Raw genomic sequence first — 19,130 nt, 5'->3', positions numbered from 1 at the left:
CATGGAGGTGGGCCCCTGGAGTACAAATCATTGAGAGAAGTGGGGATACTGCACATGACATATATATCTGGAATCCAACTTCATTCCCACTTAGCAGGACAAACTGTCAATGCAACGTGCAATGACAGGCATACACTTATATGCAGCGACCGTTGACATTTATGAATGCTTGTTTACTGTAGTCCAAGAGATTACAATTGTACAAGTATACAATTTCGGTGGTCTAAGAGATTGTGCTCACTCACAGTTGAATATTAATCTAATAATTCAAAAAAATTTCTTAAAAGGAGTGCAAGAGTGAGTGAACTGTTAAATTTACATCCAAACGGTGAGTGACCACAAATCTCTTGGACTTCTGTAGTCCAAGAAATCAGAACTCTACAAGTACAATCCTGATATCTTGGACCACAGTAGTTTAGGAGTCCAAAAAATTGTGATCACCCACCGTTAGAGGGAGTACATGTTTGGATTGTTTGACTGAACTTTAATTTGGCCAGGTTCTATAGTATAAAAAAAAATAATAATAAAAAAAAACAATAAAAAAAATTCTCTAGCTCTTTTTCTTATTTATAATCAAATAGAAGCTATATTGGGAAGAGAAATACTATTAATGTCCAGTTTGAGATTGCTGTTACTTTTTAAAAAAGCTGCTTCTGATGTGCTTTGAAAATAATCAGCAATAAAGTAAAGCAAATTTATATTTGGTAAACAATATTTTTAAAGTGATGTTAGTATAAAGCAGTGTCAAAATCGTTTAGTAAAATTTAATATAAAACATGATGTTAAAAATGTTATGTGTTTAACATGTGGTGGTGGTGGATGGAGGGAGTATTGTTGGTGGTGGAGGTGACGGTGGTAGTGTTGGTGGGTGGTGGTGTTATTGGTAGAGGTGGCAGTTGTGGTGGTGGTGGTTGGAGGGAGTATTGTTGGTGGTGGTGATGGTGGGTGGTGGTGGTATTGGTAGAGGTGGCGGTGGTGGTGAGTGGTGGTGGTAAGGGTGGGTGGTGGTGGTAGAGGTGGAGGTGAAGGTGGTGGTTAGTGTGACGAGGGCGAAAAATAAGGTCATGGTTGCTGGGTGTAGGCTGACTACTTGCATGCGAAGGATCAAGGACATTTTGTGAGGGGTATACTGACTTCTCAAAAATCATGAAGAAATCAGCATTTGCTAATTTCGGCCATTGGGAGTCTGAGCCTAACCAACCAATACGGTTTCATATTCCCACAACCTTCCAAAAGATCAGTAGGTGAGAAGTATTCGGTAGTGTGGGAATTAGGCTGCATAGCCTGCTTGTGCAATATCTCCTTATCCCATTCGCACTGCCCAAATTATGGGGGGCATGGGTTGAGTTAGGTTGGTTTTAGTCCCAACCTGTAACTCAATCTGATATATAATTGTTTATGATTTCTTAAATTCAAGCCCACTCATTATTAGACGAATCTAATCCAATCTAAATTTTTTGTGATTGGGTTGGTCGATTCAGTCGGGTTAATTCAAAATTAAGCATATTTTCAAGTTTTTGTCTAACCTGTAACCCAACCCGTACATAGGGGTTTAGAATTTTTGAACCCAATATCCAATCATTTCTAGGCCAACCCAACTCAAACAAACGTAATATGATTGAGTTAGACAATTCAATTGAGTTGACATGAAATTGTGCCCACCTCTAGCCCAAATATAGGAAGCAATGAGATTTAAATTAATCAAGTTTGTTTATGTATGTATTTTTAATTTAGAGGCCATGTGAGGCGGGTCATCATAGTTTACCATATATGTCTTTTTAATTTATAAGTATATTATTATTAATATTATTGATCTTAAAATTGTGATAATCTTCTTGTTGATTGCTTCTTAAAATTAAAATTATGAAATGAGATTCGTGCAATCTTTTAGTGAGTTTGACGTTCGTGTGCTTTTGATTAAAGATACTGAACGATGACGGCTTGGTTTCTAGCTTTATGTGACCATATGAGAAGCACGCTGAAGAAGATAAACATAATTATTATTCATTGTTTTTATTATTTCTTTTATTGTACTTGTCAGAATAATATAGATTGGGCTTATTTCCAGAAAAGATGATGGGAGAATTCAAAATAATAAAGATAGTTGTTGATCAAGAAAAATAAGAAACAAAGGTTAAATACTTTTTTGGTTAGTGGAGTTCACATGAAAATTCAATTTGGTCATTAAAAAAATAATTTAGCTAAATTGGTCATCGTGTTTTCTTAAGTTTACAATTTATAGATATTCCTTTAGCTTCAGTTAAGTGTAATTTTTTTTTTTTTAATGTTTAACACCTTCAATCTTCTTCCTTTAATTCAACGAGTTAGGGTATATTGTGCTATTAGGGTTTAACAAATTGAAGGAAATCTTGGGTTGAAATCAAAATTGTGAGGTATGAAGAAAATAAAAAAGCCAAACCAAATTAAAATGAAATCAACAACCTACCAATATATTTTGGTGCTCTATCACCTTGATTACGTCTCTTTACCATTTGAAGTCACAATACGGTTCTCACTCAATCAATTCAGGCTTCAATACAGCCCAAGATTTCAACCCAATATATTATGGTGACCTTATACCTCACAATTCCGATTTCAACCCAATATATTTTGAGAATACAATGATTAATTTTTGCTAAAAAATTTTCTCAATCACTAAATTGAATTTTTGTGCAAAATTCAATGACCAAAAAGGTATTTAACCCAAGAAACAAGATACCGATTAGGAAAAACCATGCTATGGGTCTATATTTGAAGTATATACATTATCTTTAGTAAATAATTTATTAAAGATAATCATGACCATAGAAGGAGATTAGAAAGACAATGAAACTTATGTTTTGTGGCTAAATGAAATATAAAATAATGTCCAAAAACATACAAAACCTTACAGGCTTATGATTGTTCTAAAAGATGGATGAGTTCATGTAAATGGCTTGTTCGTCAAGAGCATTATCTCTGCACCCGAAGTCTTAGATTTGATTTTCCAATTTTGACATATGAGCCTGTAATTTGGACTAAAGCCAATGACCCATAATTATTTTTATGGTTGTCCACTGTCCACACAGATATACAAGAATTCTAAGGCCCTTAGATATGAATTGGGTGCAAATAGAATTCTTATTTCTTAAAGTTTCAAACAAGTGTTGTTAATCCGATCTGTATTATCTCATGAGGTCTAGTGTAATTAGGGATCATCATTTGGTCCATGATTTGTGGGCCGAAGTGGGTAGCTCGAGATCTGATGGACCAAAGTCCGATGGTTAGGTTCACTCGGCCCGATCCATTCTAAGGTTGGGTAGAGATTGAGGTTAGAATTTGAAACTTTCGGCCCAGCCCAGCTCGACTAGACCCACCCGTTGATGCCTTATTTCCATCCCAAACATTTAAGTAAATGTTTTGTCTTTTTACTTTAATTTAATTTTATATTACTCCATTTACTAATATTTTTATATTACTCAAAATTTGATTTAATATGAAAAATGGACTTTCGAAATACGTTTTCAATGATATTTTTGGCGGTTTATATTCCTTACATAATAATCAAACACAATTTTATGAAATTTTAGTATAAAATAGGCTTATTTGTTCGAATACCCTTTGTGGTTTACAAAGTGTCTCAGATTGCCCTCCGACTGTTGTAATGGCTCAAATCACTCCCTGAACTTCTATTCCGTTACTATGGTTGCCCCATGTAGTGAATTTTCAAAGAAAAATCGTTAACTCAGTTGATGTGGCAGGGGTACTCGAGTAATTCCATACAAGTGACAACAATTGAAAATATTTTTATTTCAAAAATATAATTTTACAATTAAAAATATTTTTCCTCTCTCCATCTATCTTCATCTTTCACACTCTCTATTCTTCCCAACCCAATTCGATATCCACCCCCACCATCCCTTAACACCCAGCCCCATCGAAAAACCTAGCCCCTCACCTTCTTCAATTAACCAAGCCGCACCATCACCACCACCACTGTCACTTGCAAAGCACCTACAATGAATGCCGGGGTTGACATTGGGATGAGATTGGTGACCGTCGCCAAAGGAGGGCGAGGAGCTCAACTGCTACTCTCTCCCCCCAAATTCGAAGAGCCCGAAACTCCAAATTTGTTGTCTTCATTGCCAGCGCCATGACACCGTCTTCATCAAGGCCATGTTACAATCTTTGTTAAGGCCACGCCACCGTCTTCGTCAAGACTACACCACCGCAACCTACAAACCCAACTTGCCACTAATGCAACGTGACTCGTCGTCTTCGTCGTCATCCGACTCGAATAACGAGAAATCGGAGTGGCCCAAATCTATGCAGCCAAGATTTTCAGGATTTTTGGGAGGGAGATGGGTGTATGGATCTAAGATATGATTATTTTTTGCTTAGATGCTTTTAAGCTTTGTTTGGGTGCTGAGAAAATTTCTGACCTTCCGGAAAGTTTTGATTTTTTATTTCCTCTATTGTAACATACTCTCTCATGGGTCCCACCAATAGCCATGTTGGATGCCAATTTCAGATCAATTGTTGTCATTTGTATAAAATTACTTGAGTATCCCTGCCACATCAGCTGAAATAAAGATTTTTCGTTGAAAATTCACAGCATAGGGCAACCTTAGTAACGAAATAGAAGTTCAGAGAGTACTTTGAGCCATTATAAAAGTCAGTGGGCAATATAAGACACTTTGTAAATCACATGGGGTATTTGAACAAATAAGCTTATAAAATATACATTGACTTGTTGAGGTATCAATATTGGTAAAAACTGTACTAAAATTGAATTTTCATATTTTAATTTGTTGGGTATTTGGTTTTTTAGTATTTTAAATTGAATCTAAATAAGGGGTACTTCCTTATTTACATTGTAAACCTAAGTAAATGAGTAATATAAAAATAAATTAAAATAAAAATACAAGACATTTACTTAAATGAAAATAAAGCAATGAGCGCGCATACTTGGCCCATGGGTAGCCTGGCTCGACCCGACTTGGAACGCGCGTCTGAAAAATAAAAAAGCCCATCAAGGGCTGGCCTGAATCCAAAAAGTTCAGGCCGGGCCGGCCCAATGACAAAGGGCCAAAAAGAAAAGAAAAATTGTAAATGAAAATATCCATTTGACTTCTACCAAAAATTCTCAAATGAGGACACGTGGCGGAAGTGACCCATTTGATCTGCGGTCTCCCTCACCGGCCTGTAACGCTAGCACAAGTGAGTTCAGGAGCCGTAAGCTGTTGCTTTACAACTACCAAGTACTTTTCGAAAACTAGGGCTTTGGAGGAAGATTACACAGACAACGTTACACACTACACAACACATACTCCTCGTACTCTTTGACTCCGTCTCTCTTCAACTTCTTTGTCTTCTCTCTCTAAAAAGGTAAGAATGTTTCTGTTTCTGTTCTTCTTAACATGTTGTTCTGCTTAAATGGGTTTTGATATTAGCTTGTGCTTTTTTTGTGTGTGTATGTTTTGCATTGGAGGGAAATTCAATTCTTTGAGGTGTTGAATTGGGTTGGGATAATTTTGTGTGAGTTTATGACTAAATGGGTCAATCTTGCTTTGTGTGCTCTCGTTGATTGTTGAGAGCAAATGTGGGAAGTAAAATGAAGAAATGATTATTCCAATCTTTATGCAAATTTTGTGTAAGAGGTCAAGAAAAGTTGTAATGGAAGCCAATATTTGTGTATTTATTTATTTTATAAAAAAATTTCCCTTAGTTGTATCTGCAATGATTGAGGTTGAGTTATGAATCATAGAGAGTGCTTTGATGGCCTCTCGGCTTCTTGGATTGAGGCTCTTAAGAAAACGTTGTTGTTCTAGAGGTGGACTCTCTGCTTTATACTTTCAAATGAGTAGGAACTTGATTTTTGTTCAATAGCCACTTTTCAGCATTAGATGTTAATGATGCATAAACTATGGGATTTGCTAAAATTGATGAGCTAGAGTGGTGTTTGAGAGAGGTTTTGTATAGTAGCAATGCTGGAAAGTCATCGCTATACACTGATTATATTTTGAGTTGGATAGTGACTTTGGTTGAAACTTCTCTAATTGAAAATTTGACATGCTATTTTTGTGAGAACTACCCTCTTTGTCATTTTTGAAATAGGGATCTACATGCAAAGAAATTTGTTACACTGTACACAGCATGACAATAACTTTTATTTAGTATGAAGTTGTGGGGCTTGCTTCTTATAAGATAGTCGAATCCTCAGATTATTATAAATACCCCTTATATGTAATTCATTATGGAGAGTTTAGATTTGAGATATTGAGTAAAGCTTATTTTCCAGAGATTGGGGACTTCTTGGTGTGAAGCCAAAACCCCTTGGTGTGAAGCCAAGACATCATTTTCCATCTACTTTCTGTTTTATCATTGTGTTCGCCTTGGCTAAATTACCTAAATACTCAATTTGTCCATATCCTACGTCATCGAGGATTAGGAAATGCTTTTTAGCAGGTTCTTAGAACGAACTTAAACTTCAGACAGCTAGTTTTTATCTTTTAATTTATTTATTTTTTAAAATTATGAGAAATAATAAACAGATAGGTAAGCATACCATCTAGTTAACGAGTCATAACCTTAATTTTGGGCACTGTAAAAAGCTTATGCTTGAGTTTTCACCTTTGTGATATCAGTGCTGCAACTTGCAAGTGCTAATAAAGTTTTTATTTATTTATTTATATGGGTTGTTAGTCTCAACTCTTCACTATTTATGTATGGTAAAGACAACAACAGACTGCTTGTTTCTTTTCATATTGAATCCCCTTCTACCATATTTCTTTGTATGTAATGCTATGCGGCTTTTGTACTCTTTAGTTATTCTTGCGTATTCAGCTGGAATGGGGATTATACTTTTTGAATTAGACTCTGTTTGTTTTGATGCGAATTAATTCCGCAGAAAAACTTGCGTATTGAAAAACTTTCTGATGCCTGTTTAAGTGGAAAGGACTTCCACTTGGCAAATGTTTTTTGGGATACATGAGCTTTTCCGTAGTTCTTGTCATGTAATGTTTTATTTTTTAATTGGAAGTCTGGATATGTTTTCTGAGGAAAAAGAAAGGATAACATTTTTTTTTGGGTGAACAGAAAGGATAACTTTACCTACCCTTATGTTGAGTTAAAGCCTTGACCAAAACACAATAATGAAGAAAAATAATCTTGATGGAATTTTGGTAAAATCCAGGGGAATCCCCTAAAAACGATAGTTTCTGTTTAAACAGATGGACATAGTTCATTTGGCTTCCTTCATAAAGATTTTTTTGAATTTTTTTGACCATATTTTCTTTTTTGTTTTTGTTTTATTGGTTTCTCCTACCTTACCATAGTTCTGCACAGTCTCTCAGTTTATGCTTACATTTCACCCGCATTTATGACGTAGTAGGTTGATAGGGATATGTCTTGTGATACTGCAAAAGAGAACGCATCTGTAGTTGACTCATCTGTTACTGAATGGAAACAAGACATGGGAAACTCAGATGATCCAGGTAACAATAATGGAAGTTCTTTCTTTTTATAATTTCATGCCACTTTTGATTTTGATATACTTTTATTAGTTTGACATAGATTAGCTGTTTCGCAAGCAAATATACATTATTGATGTGTTGAATGCAACAGTTTTAAACTTTTCAGCTACTACTGATGTTTAAGATCTCTGTTGTGGAAGTGTTCCTTTAGAAGTTCTTTGGTGAATGTACAAAGTATGATGTTGTGCATCTACACTGTTTTTACATTTTTCATTGTGTAATGCATTCTCGGATCATCATATAGCTTGTATTGTTATGTGCATTTGACAAATTTCCAGTTTATGTGGGCTTGGAGTTGGAAGGTGCAGTTGATGATTTTTCATGCTGTACTTGGTTTCCAAAGATGTACTGATATCTTTCATTTATATATTTTTGACAATACATATATTTCTAGGAGATTAATTTCAGTCTACAATATCAGTGTTTTTAACTAATATAAAAATGCTTTTGCCTTTACTTCTTCTTCAAGGTAATATCATTTGAAGCAGTTAGATAGATAGATATTGGCTGCTTGATTTAATCATCTTCAGTTCATGTATGCATCATGCAAAACTTTGTAATACATTTTCTAATTTTCATCTCAAGCTTTGATCAGTGGATGATATGATATTTTCTTGTCAGAAAGTTCAAGTCACAAAGTTAATGAGGAGGGTAATCCTTCTAAGTCAGAAGAAGGGGGGCATTGTCATGATCAGGGTGGAAAAACAACTGGAAGAAAAAAGGGTACTTTGTATGATACAAGATATTTCATCATTAAGAGTTTGAATCATCAAAATATCCAACTATCAATTGAGAAAGGAATTTGGGCTACTCAAGTCATGAATGAACCAATTTTGGAAGAGGCCTTTCATGTAAGATCGTCTATGTTTTAGTATCATGCTTTTCTTTTCCAATCTAGATACTTTATAGGGAAGCATATGGTTGTGTTGCAGAATTCTGGTAAAGTAATTTTAATATTCAGTGTCAACATGAGTGGTTCTTTCCAAGGGTATGCCCAAATGATGTCTTCTGTTGGATGGAGGCGAGACAATGTATGGAGTCAAGGAAGTAGTAGAAGTAATCCATGGGGGCGCAGTTTTAAGGTCAAATGGCTGCAGTTAAATGATCTGCCTTTCCAAAAGACTCTTCATCTCAAGAATCCATTGAACGAGTACAAACCTGTTAAAATTAGCAGAGACTGCCAGGTTTTTAGTTATTATATTAAGTGTCTTCTGATTCTTTTTGTTGTTTTTTATTCTTCTTGGAAGAGTGTTTTAAAATATGACTTGGAAGTTCTGTATTCTTTCAGGAGTTATCTCCAGATGTTGGAGAAGCTCTTTGTGAGCTTCTTGATGGGACAAATGATGTGAATGGACTGAATAGGTAATAATTTCTGAACGCTTAAAGATGAATTTACTTATTTCTAAGCCAGTTCATGAGCCTTTTGTTATGATTTTATTTTGGAACAGTGTTGCTATGGAGGATTTTCCATCAAAAAGGCCTTGTATAGAGCCTCCATGTTCATTAGGTGAGGAAGAGTATAATGTAGGCCCCATGCATCTCTCATGGTCCCAGACACCCATGCACTATCCCTCCTTGCTTTACCAACATCAGGCTGAAGCAAATTTGCCTGTCAATTCTGTGGCATCAAAAGTTACAAGGGCAAAACATTCTCGCATTAATGGACACCATTCTAATATACGAGTGGACAGGGATTTGTCATCTCGGTTTGATGTTTGGGGTTTGTCTGCAGAAAGCCGTCTAGCAAGTGTTCTTACTGAGGATGATTTTCTGGAAATGGTATTATGTTTCTATCTTTGTATCTTTATTTCTGGACTGCTCTTCTTTTTTCCCCATATCTTCACTTTGGGCCTGTAGTACTGTTTGAAATCGCCCTTGCAAATTAGTGAACTTAGAATGAAAGGCAAATGGTGATATCCCGTTGAAAATAATTTAAAGCTGAACTTAGGACTTGCTTGTTGTAGTATGTTAAGAAGGTACGGGCTTTAAATCATTGAGAGCAAAAAAAGAAAAATTTTTTAAGGAAAATGTTTATTTTGATTTACTCTTGTTGAAATTGTTGAAGTTCCCAGCCATGTTTTCTAGTCTCTCTCCCTCCCTCCCTCCCTCCCAAAGTCTCTTTTCTAAAGTTGTGTAAACATTATTGGGAATTGGGCCTGGGGGTTAATGAAGCTGAACTAGCTCACTGTAGCTTAACTAGAGTACTCTAGTTTTGCTCACTTTATTCATAAGACTTTCATTCTGAATGCTCTGCCAAGGAAAGTTCACATTTTTCATTTTTTAAAATCTTTATTTGTAATGTTATATCTTCATTTTACTTTTGATATTTAATCTTATTTGTCATGTTAAATCTCCATCTTAATTTTGATAATTTAAATCGTAAATCTGTTCTGCTGAGAACGATCTTGTCATATGTTATTGGAATATTGTCTCTGATAATTGTACTTCTTGTTATTGCAGTCTTATGAAGAATACCTGGAGGCCCAAAGTAGAAGTAGCAAGGAATTATCTCTGCCTGTCAGTATGCTATCTAAGATTATGTAGTTGACTTTACTATGTGGTTTATATCCAAATATGTGACAGTATGATAACTTTAAAGCCTTGTCTTCTTTATGATCAAATGATGCGTCCCTTGCTCATAATTTCTGGTTTTTGAAAAGCAGTCTCGTAGCCATACTTGTAATTTTTTTTTCCCCTTTTTTGTTTTGTTTTCAAGTTTATGTATTTAAGTGCAAATTTCCTCAGTGGATCTAATATTCTTTATACGTTTAATAAAGCCTGGAAATAACTGGAGGCCTATCAGTTGGACATTCTGGCTGATGATCATAAAATTCATCATAGGAATTAACCTCACTTGTAGAGGGACTTACACCATTCAGTGAGGGCCTCGAATGCTCTTATGTTATCAAGATTGTCAGGATCTTTGATTGCATCCTTCATCGGAATGTCTCTTGCTTTATTCTATGTAGAAATGCTCTTGCTGAAAATATTAGTATTGGGATAGATTATTCATGTGCTTGTAGAACATTCCCCTTTGCTCTAGAATTTGACTTCAGTGTCCTGTCCTTTTATCCAATTGGACTGCACATAGTCTCTGTAATTAGATAGAAATGATTTCTAAAGTAACCCCTATTTGACAGGGTTCGAGACCACATGAGTCATCAAGAAGTAAAATGCAGGAAGATGATTTGTAAGTACAATTTTATTGCTTAAATGATGAACCAAAAGTTGAGTATTAGCTTGGTGTGTAGCTCGCTGATTGGCTTCATGAATCATTCTGCAGAAGCTCAAGCTATGGAATTGACCGCAGCTGCTCAAGGAAAAGGGCTCACCATTCATCCCATAAGAAATCACAATGCTAACACAGCTGTGACTTCCCTTGGTCGTTTTTGGATAATAGCTTTGTCATCTGATGGAGTTTTGCGTTTCCTTCAGGCAATCATTCAGTGAAGTCATTTCTTTATCTGTAAACCGTTGTGTCCTGTTCTTGTACACGTCTGTTGTTTAATGTTCCATAATGTGACTGGTGTTGGGGCTGGTTACTAAATTGTACAGTCATTGAATTGGCAACATGGCCCCTACCCTTCCTCCTCCATGTTGACCTAGATTAGATAAATGAGTGCTATGAATTCAGTGGTGCATTTTTATATGGTCACCGACTCAGAAGCGTAGTTTGTTCGAATGTAAAATTGTCGACTTGCTCAGATGCTGGTGCATGAATGATTGATATGGATGTAAATGAAGTTAGAGCCTAGATGTGTGTATGTGGAACTAATTCACAGAAGCTTGATGATCAGTGTTTACTGAGATTTCTTTTTTAGACAGAGATCATTGTTTTCTGATTATGTAATTGTCGTGTAACTCCGGCCCTTGGCGATGATGTAAGGAGCTGTCTTGGAGATGGAGAAGCAGGAGGTATTGCTTCTATGCAAAAATGTTTAGGCAAGATGCGACTAGCTTTGAGAACTAGGGATGCTTGGGTATGTTGTAAGCTTTTGATTTTGTTGCCTGGTTCATACAAAGTAGAATCCAATTCAGGCATGCATGGAAACCAAAGGTTCCAGTACTGATCATAATCAGCATTTGTTACAAGGGTACTGATCAAAGCATGCGAAGCTTGTCCTTAAAAAAAAAAAAACCCATTAAAATTTATCTTCATAGAAGTAGAATTAGGAAGGGATATTAGTTGCCTTCTTCATTGGAATTATGGTTTAACGTATGTATAAAAATAATTCGTCAAAAACAAAAAATGAAATTTTGTTACACACATGTCAAAGTGCTATTGGTAGGAATGTAGCGTTCCTTAGTGGGGAAGGAGAATTCTCCATATTTCCTACATTTTATTAAGGACACTAAAAATTTCCCAAGGAAAAATCATATTCAGTCATAGAAAAAGAAAAATAAATAGCGAATATAGAAAGTTATTATGGCTGTGGTGGTAAAGAAGTGAGGTGGGGTCTGGAGCAGAAAACGCAAAGCGAAAATCCGATGGAGTGCTCGTACGTTCCCCAGGTTAGCAAAGAGGAGGTGATAGCGAAGCTAAAGGACGACGGAGACTTCGACAGACTCCGCCGCAAGATCATTCAAAAGCTCAAGCACAACGTACGCACCATCTCTCTCTCTCTCTCCCTCTCTCCCCTTAATAGATTCTTTTCCCTTTCCTAGGGTAACAAAATTCGCTTGCTTCTCCATTTGTTTCTGTTACTTTGAAGAAATAAAAAATTAACCAGTGCTTAAATGCTAGAGCTTAGGGTGTTGGTGAGAATGCTGGAATTATATTCAATTTTGTCACACTATGAAAATCAAGTCTTTTCTACTGATTCATGAAGTATTATGGGAACATTGTTTTTTAGCCAAAGAATGTGAATGGGTTTCCCTTTTTTTATGTAATTTAATTTTAAATTTGGCCACAATTTGGACTTTAGGATTGGATTGGGGTAGATTGTAAGCATGCATGAATGTTTGGCAAATTTTTCCTTTTACGTTTCTGAGCCAAATTTGTGAGTGGATGTTTCTGAAACAAAGGCAATTGATTGCAGGATGAATTGCGTGAAAATATTATTACAATTGTGAAGCAATCGGCAGCGCTTAATCGTGAAGGTGCCGAGAATATGAAACCCAGACAACTTTCTGATGACATTTATCAGGAGGTTGGGTAAGTAACCACTCTCTCAATGACTTTAATGTGACTGATTACTGTACACGTTTATGTTGTGGTGGTTCTGTATCTCTTTGATGAAATACTAGAATATGGTTTTTTTGGGTCTAAATACTAGAAGATGGTTTACTAATTTTAAATAGAAGAAATTCTGTTCTGACTTGATAAGTCTCTGCTATCACTCTTCACAGTTTAATGATCATAACATGGTAATTTTTGTCTTCCTAGGCTTCTATGCTATAGTCACAAACTTTTATTTGATTCCTCTTCGATTTGGTTGTTGTCATAGGATACAAAGGTAAAATCATGTGAGATCCGATAATGACAATTTTTTCTTTTGGTGTGCTTCCAAATGCTAGGGACCAAGTAATGAGCCACATATCTGATGGTTTGTGGGGTATAATCAGATCAAGTGATGGCATGAAAAGTGAAATCACAGAAACTGTTGAATCTGTCTACAATAAATTAACTGACCCAAAAGGGAAAGCTGAGGGTGAAGCTTCCACTCGTGATGTTCCAGTTCACAAGGAAGCTGACAATAACGGTTTAGTTGTTGCTGCAGCCAAAGAAATTGATGATACGTTGTCTGGCAATGAGCCAAAAGCACCACCGGGATTTTCTTTATCTCATAATCATCTGATAAACAATAATGATGAGTTACAGCTACCTCTGCGTCATGTAAAAGGAGCCATGGAAGAACAAAAGGAAAGTTCACACCAGTTACAGGATAAGCTGAATGCCGATGATAACAGACTTGCGCCTGGATTTTCTACAGACATGGAGCACAAGCAGGCATGTGATGCTGGTGATGAGGATCCTGATGTGCCTCCTGGTTTTGGTTGATGAGTTTTCACGGTTATTATGTAGCCATAAAATTTCAGAGACAATGCAGTCAAGTATGCTTCTATGGTAACTACCTGAGGAAGCTAACATTGAGTTCTTGTGATGGGAAAGTTTCTATGCAATTTCCTTGAATAGAATGTGAGATGATTCATACTATTGACATTTTGTTGCATGAGGGCATCTGGCTCCTGGCTATGCAGTGTATGTAAAATGACTAGCTTCCTTAAACCTGATGCCCTCATGTGTGAGCAAAACATGAAATCTGTGTGTAGGTTTGGGAGGTCATGAGCAAAGAAGCTTGACAGCATTTGCAACATTTTATCATTCTTGAGCAAGGTTTCTTTTCTCCACATCTAATTCTTTACTGAAAGTGTGCAACATCTGAGTGAGAAAATTATAGGGTCATCCCAGTATAAGTTAAGTAATTAGATTTCTCTCAGTAGTTTTCGTTACTGAATTAAAAATAAAACTTGAGTTAGATGTGAGAAAGTGCATTGGATTATGGGATTTCTATATTTGTGACATTGTTTTCTTTCTAAACACCGCGTATTATATTTAATTTAATTTTAATTATTCCTTCAACGGGACTTCTTTATCTCTGGTAACTTGGGTGTCGGAGGGTTTCTTTTTGTCCTTTGCTTAAATTCTTCGAGTGGTCTCCTTTAAATAGTTGCCATGTTATTGAAAAAACATAAGGAAATGAGTAGGTACAAATATGTTTGATCACATACAGCACCATGAACTTTGATGAAACTACAAGTCACCACGTGCCCACTATATGATATGCATCCATTACTCACTGGAGTTTAACAGAAATTGGACTCCTAACGACGTGTTTAGCAGAAACCCATGTTAGAAATCCTTGAGTGAATTCACCAGCTTTGCCTCTTGAACCAATACGACTGAATGTCACTGAATACGACAGCTTCTGGTTCACCTTTGAGAAGTAAAGTGTTTTGGGATTGATACTCACATAGACTTCTTCTGGTGCGTTAACCTTGACTGCATAAGATGAGTATGCCTCACCAACATTTGTCACAGTTCGTGTGAATGTCTGAGATGGTCCCAGTGCGACAGAAAATGAAGGGTAGTTCAGCTCTCCTTCAGGTATGCTTGATACCTTTGAGCACTTTATTGGTCTGTGCACAAGGATACTTACTTCATCGTCTTTGTAGCCCAAGCCACAAAGATAAGGGATATAATCATCAGGTTGAATATCATATACTAATCCTGGGTCATTTGCCTTTGATGGATTGACATGGCCTACACCGGTGGCTAAGACATCTGCAGGCTGAAGTGTTTCATCGGGAATTGGTTTTCCTTCCAAATTTAGAAGATCAGCAGAAGTCATTATAGCAGATTTGATGGCAGCTGGTGACCAGTAAGGGTGAGAGCTCTTGAGCAAAGCTGCAATGCCACTGAGATGCGGGCATGACATTGAAGTTCCAGAAATTATGTTGAAATTGACTTTTGAATTTGTGGTGTTGTCAACAGGGAATGGCCATGCAGCAAGAATGCTTACGCCTGGTCCAATAATGTCTGGTTTCAGAATACCTGGACTTGCCAGGCTGGGGCCTCTTGAAGAGAAGGAAGCAACGGCAGGAGTGGATGAGTCTCCAATGACAGTTCCTTTGAATAATATTGTCGCTGTTGGTGTTGCTGTTGAATTTATATACGCTTTGATCTTCAGTCCAGCTGCATGGCTCACATGTGTTGCAGGAAGAACATGAACATCAGCTGATGTACTGAAGCCATCGGTTTCTTCATTCACAAGAATCATGGCAGCACCTCCAGCATTTTTCACTTCCTCTCCCTTGGCAATTCTTCCTATTCCCCCGCCTCGCTCACACAAAACTACCTTACCTTTAACACTGAGACCTTTCAAGGATCCTTCAGCGCACAATGCAGAATTTGCTTTACCGTTTACTCCAGCATAAACAAGCGGCAACAAGGTTGAAGGGAAATCTTTTGGCTGAAAGAGAGATTCGCCATCAAATTCTTCTCCATTTCCAAGCTTTGCCGTGGCTACAATACGTCTATCTATGGTGCTTGCTCCAACTGTTAGAATCCAGGGGGCTTCATTAGAAAGAGTGCCATTAAATGGGCCAGAATTTCCAGCTGAACAACTTACAAATATTCCCTTTTGGATTGCTGCAAATGAGCCTATTGCAGTACTGTCATTGAAAAATGGAACTGAATCTTCGCCAAGAGAGATTGAGATCACATCAACACCATCCTGAACAGCCGCTTCAAGCGCAGCTAGTATATCGGCCTCGGGACAGGGTTCTCCGAAGCACACTTTGTATATTGCCAGGTGAGCATAAGGTGCTATCCCGACTGCTGTACCTTTTGCATTTCCCAGCACATCAGCATTCTGCACAAATGCACCAGCAGCTGTGCTTGCTGTGTGGGTCCCATGTCCGTCTATATCGTTTGGTGCCTCAGGTTGATCTCCTTTCAATGCCTGAGCTGCAAGATTGAAAGCCCTTGCACCAATTAACTTGTTATTGCAGTCTGACGCGTTAAAGTCACACCTCCCTTTCCATTTTGCAGGTGGAGGTGGAATTCCTGCACCACTAAATGAAGGATGGTTGGGCTCAATTCCACCATCCAGTACTCCAATGATCACTCCCTTCCCAAAATTGGATTCTTTCCATATACCTTTTTGTTGATGCAGCCCCAAGAAGTTGGGTGTGTGTGTAGTTTTCCGACGAAATACTCTCTCGGGATGTGCTGCCACAAAGCCATCCATCTCCTTCATTGCTCTCACTTGCTCCTGAGTGAGTCTGGCTGCAAAACCACTGATCACTTCTTGGTACGAGTAAAGCATGCGTGGCTGTTCATCTGAGCTTGCTGTGGTAATGGCCGGCAGGAAAGATTCATGCCAGCTCTTCAGGTCTTCTGTTTGAGCAAAAACCCTGCCCTCTGGTTTCCTTACATGGACAATGTATGTTTGCAAATTGCTCCATTTAGTAGTGGTTGGAAAGAGGTCATTTTGCTGAGCATTTACACAACAGAAGCTAAACAGGAAAATGAGAGTAAGAAAAGGGATCAAAGCCATGGTGAGCAAAACCCTTGTGAATGAGGTAGAAGGGATAGTAGCTGATGCCTATGCTTCTGTTATCTGTTGGGAAAGTATCATATATAGGGTAAGGAAGCAGAGAATTGGCCGGCATTTTCATAAAAGTGTCGAAATGTATCTGTTGGAGCTTTATGGTTCAGCTCCCAGTGAAGTTTATGCTATTGTAGCCTTATTATCGTCGTGTCTCATGGAGAATTTTATTTAGTGACTCTACTTCTCCTTAGGCGGCAACATGGATGCTGTGCAGGTTTTTGTCTAGTACTTTAGTTCGAGTTTAGTACTGTGTCCGACTGTCTTGCCAAGCTTGATTTGGTTTTACACTAGTACTGCATGTTTGACCAGTTCAAGGATGGGTCCATATTTCCTTCAACCTTTTGTTTTGAACTGGACGGTTCTTAGCATATCTGCAGGTTATTCTCTTCTAGAAGGAAACCAAGCCGTTATATTTGTGTAATAATGGGTGTCACATTAATCAGCCATTTGTGTGATTTTTATTGTGTTTAGACTTCCATGTCCTTTACTGTTTGGTTATATTTTGGCACCAGCAACAATCTCATAGGCATTAGAGAAGGCATTGCTTTGTATTTGGAAGCCATATTTCTTGGTGAATTACTGGTTTCCCTCTTCTCATCTATTGTGAGATTCGAGAACTTTTATATATTTTGTATGTGCTTAATTTCTCCTGTGGAAGTTGCTGTTGGAAATGTTTTCTTAAGGGCATTTTTTTAAATGTAAACTAATCACGTTCTTCATACACTTTGCAATGGAACAGAACAATGCATAGAAATATATTAAGCATACATGGGTTAGGCCATTTGTCCAAGATAGCGTGCCCCGCGGCCCCGGTCCCTTAAACCCAAGCTTAATCCCCCTCTTAAAAGTTTAGTTTAGAATATCAATTTGTAAAATATATATAGGGTATATAAAAATTATATTTAAAACATCTGAGTAACAATTATTATTTTTATTAGTTTCTTTAATACGTGCTTCCAAAATTAGTTATATCTAACCAATATTCATTAGATATAAGTGATTGCTGTATTTTTCTTTTTGGTCAAAGAATACATTTTCGGTTTGTTTATTACCTATCAAATATGATTGACATGAGTGTATGCCCCTTTTATTATTATATGAAGGGCAATGCTGCTCATATAAACAAATTTGAATTGTTATTTCTTTAGTTTTCCTTTTTACCCTCCTCATCCAGAGCTCCCAGTTTTTAGTATAGTCTTAGCATGACCTCTAAAGATATGGTTTGAGGTTAAAGAGCAATCTGACATGGACAATGAGGCAGAGTGGTTTTATGATGCTAGTTTTGATATTATTTAAAATAGGGTTTCTTTAGGTGGAGATGAAGAAGAGAATGGTGGTTGCAGTGGTTTGTAAATGGTAATTAGTTTGAGGTTAAAAATTGTGGAAGCTTTGGATAATTACAGAACACTCAAAAGGAAACCGAGTATGGCCGCGTAGCTATACTGTTTTGACACGTGTCAAAGCGAGCGCTAGAACCAGGCGAGTCATTTTTAATTAAAAATAGTATAGCCGCCCGGCTACACTATTTTTGACACGTGGCAAACCGGGCGTTGGGCGCTAGAAGCCAGGCGGGTGGTCCTTTTTAAATTATAAAGAGTATAGACGGGCGGCTATACTTTGGGTTAGTCTTCATTCAAGGCTTGGTTCTCTCATATAAGATACTATTTGAATATGAGTAACACTTAAGGTCAATTGGCATTTTTGATTTATTTCATTTGCTTTCTTAAGAGGAACAACCAGAACAGCCTGTCTAAATGAATTCAAGTGCTTCCCCTTTACTTGGTCAAGATATAAGTGCACACGAACTTTTCTTCTTTTAATTTTTTCTAATTATACAGTAAAACATATTTATATTAGAAGGATGCATACATATTGATATCTTTTTCTGGGATACATATAGAGGTTGCTGTAGAGTTTAAACTGAACTTTTCTAAGGTGTGAGTGTAAGAAGGTTTATTACATTAAACCCATTAAAGTGATCTTCTAATCAACTTAGGATTACAAAGACTTATTGTTTATTAGGAACTCAAAACCTATCTCGATTAGGCAAGCCTGTAAACAGTGTTCAATAAGGACAATGAAGGCTTAAGGGTTCCTAGTTCTACAAGGATTGGAATGGATTAATCCTATAGCATGAAGGACATCTCTAAGTGTTTCTTGATGGGCAAGACACTTAGAGAGATGCATATAAATAGAAGGCTCCCTCCTAGATCCGATACACACAACGCAGCTAAACAGAAATTCACCCATCAGAGTTATAGCTATAAGGATCGGATTCTCAGGAGAAGAACTTCTATACCTTGCGCTGCCAATCTGTTCCAGCATCATCCAATCTGCGCCAGCACCATGTCAGACTCAGGTTAGTGTTAAACATGTTATGGCTTTAGAGAACTTACATGTGGTATCAGAGCTTAAGTTATATCATGTTCTACCTAACAAAACTCGTGCAGGAAATTGAGAAAATAACTGACAGCTTTTAAGTTATAAAGTATGAACATGA

The 19,130-nt window shown here is 37.1% G+C and overlaps 3 protein-coding genes across 5 annotated transcripts; 2 read left to right on the top strand and 1 right to left on the bottom strand.

Moving 5' to 3' along the window:
• LOC18776395 lies at nucleotides 5,182-11,359 on the top strand. 3 transcript variants are annotated; one of them, XM_020563828.1, is made up of 9 exons: nucleotides 5,182-5,367; nucleotides 7,373-7,475; nucleotides 8,136-8,365; nucleotides 8,447-8,698; nucleotides 8,803-8,876; nucleotides 8,963-9,293; nucleotides 9,975-10,031; nucleotides 10,655-10,704; nucleotides 10,798-11,359. In XM_020563828.1, exons 2-9 carry the CDS (start codon nucleotides 7,385-7,387, stop codon nucleotides 10,874-10,876), a joined length of 1,164 nt encoding a protein of 387 aa, XP_020419417.1. In that variant the 5' UTR covers nucleotides 5,182-5,367; nucleotides 7,373-7,384; the 3' UTR covers nucleotides 10,877-11,359. The 3 variants fall into 3 exon arrangements, with proteins under 3 accessions (XP_020419417.1, XP_020419418.1, XP_007209495.2); XM_020563829.1 differs by having other exon boundaries at nucleotides 7,370-7,475; XM_007209433.2 differs by lacking the exon at nucleotides 7,373-7,475 and having other exon boundaries at nucleotides 5,183-5,367.
• Nucleotides 11,909-13,865, top strand: LOC18777153. The gene is made up of 3 exons (XM_007209480.2): nucleotides 11,909-12,116; nucleotides 12,554-12,669; nucleotides 13,032-13,865. The coding sequence occupies exons 1-3, from the start codon at nucleotides 12,003-12,005 to the stop codon at nucleotides 13,513-13,515; spliced, it is 714 nt and encodes a 237-aa protein (XP_007209542.1). The 5' UTR covers nucleotides 11,909-12,002; the 3' UTR covers nucleotides 13,516-13,865.
• Nucleotides 13,950-17,278, bottom strand: LOC18777670 (subtilisin-like protease SBT1.2). The gene has a single exon (XM_020563826.1). The coding sequence runs from the start codon at nucleotides 16,574-16,576 to the stop codon at nucleotides 14,312-14,314; it is 2,265 nt and encodes a 754-aa protein (XP_020419415.1). The 5' UTR covers nucleotides 16,577-17,278; the 3' UTR covers nucleotides 13,950-14,311.

The sequence above is a fragment of the Prunus persica genome, chromosome G5 (assembly GCF_000346465.2).
Source record: "Prunus persica cultivar Lovell chromosome G5, Prunus_persica_NCBIv2, whole genome shotgun sequence".
In the NCBI taxonomy this organism is placed as follows: Eukaryota; Viridiplantae; Streptophyta; class Magnoliopsida; order Rosales; family Rosaceae; genus Prunus; species Prunus persica.
Note: the sequence above shows the minus strand (reverse complement) of the source record. Positions and strands in the feature narration are given on the sequence as shown.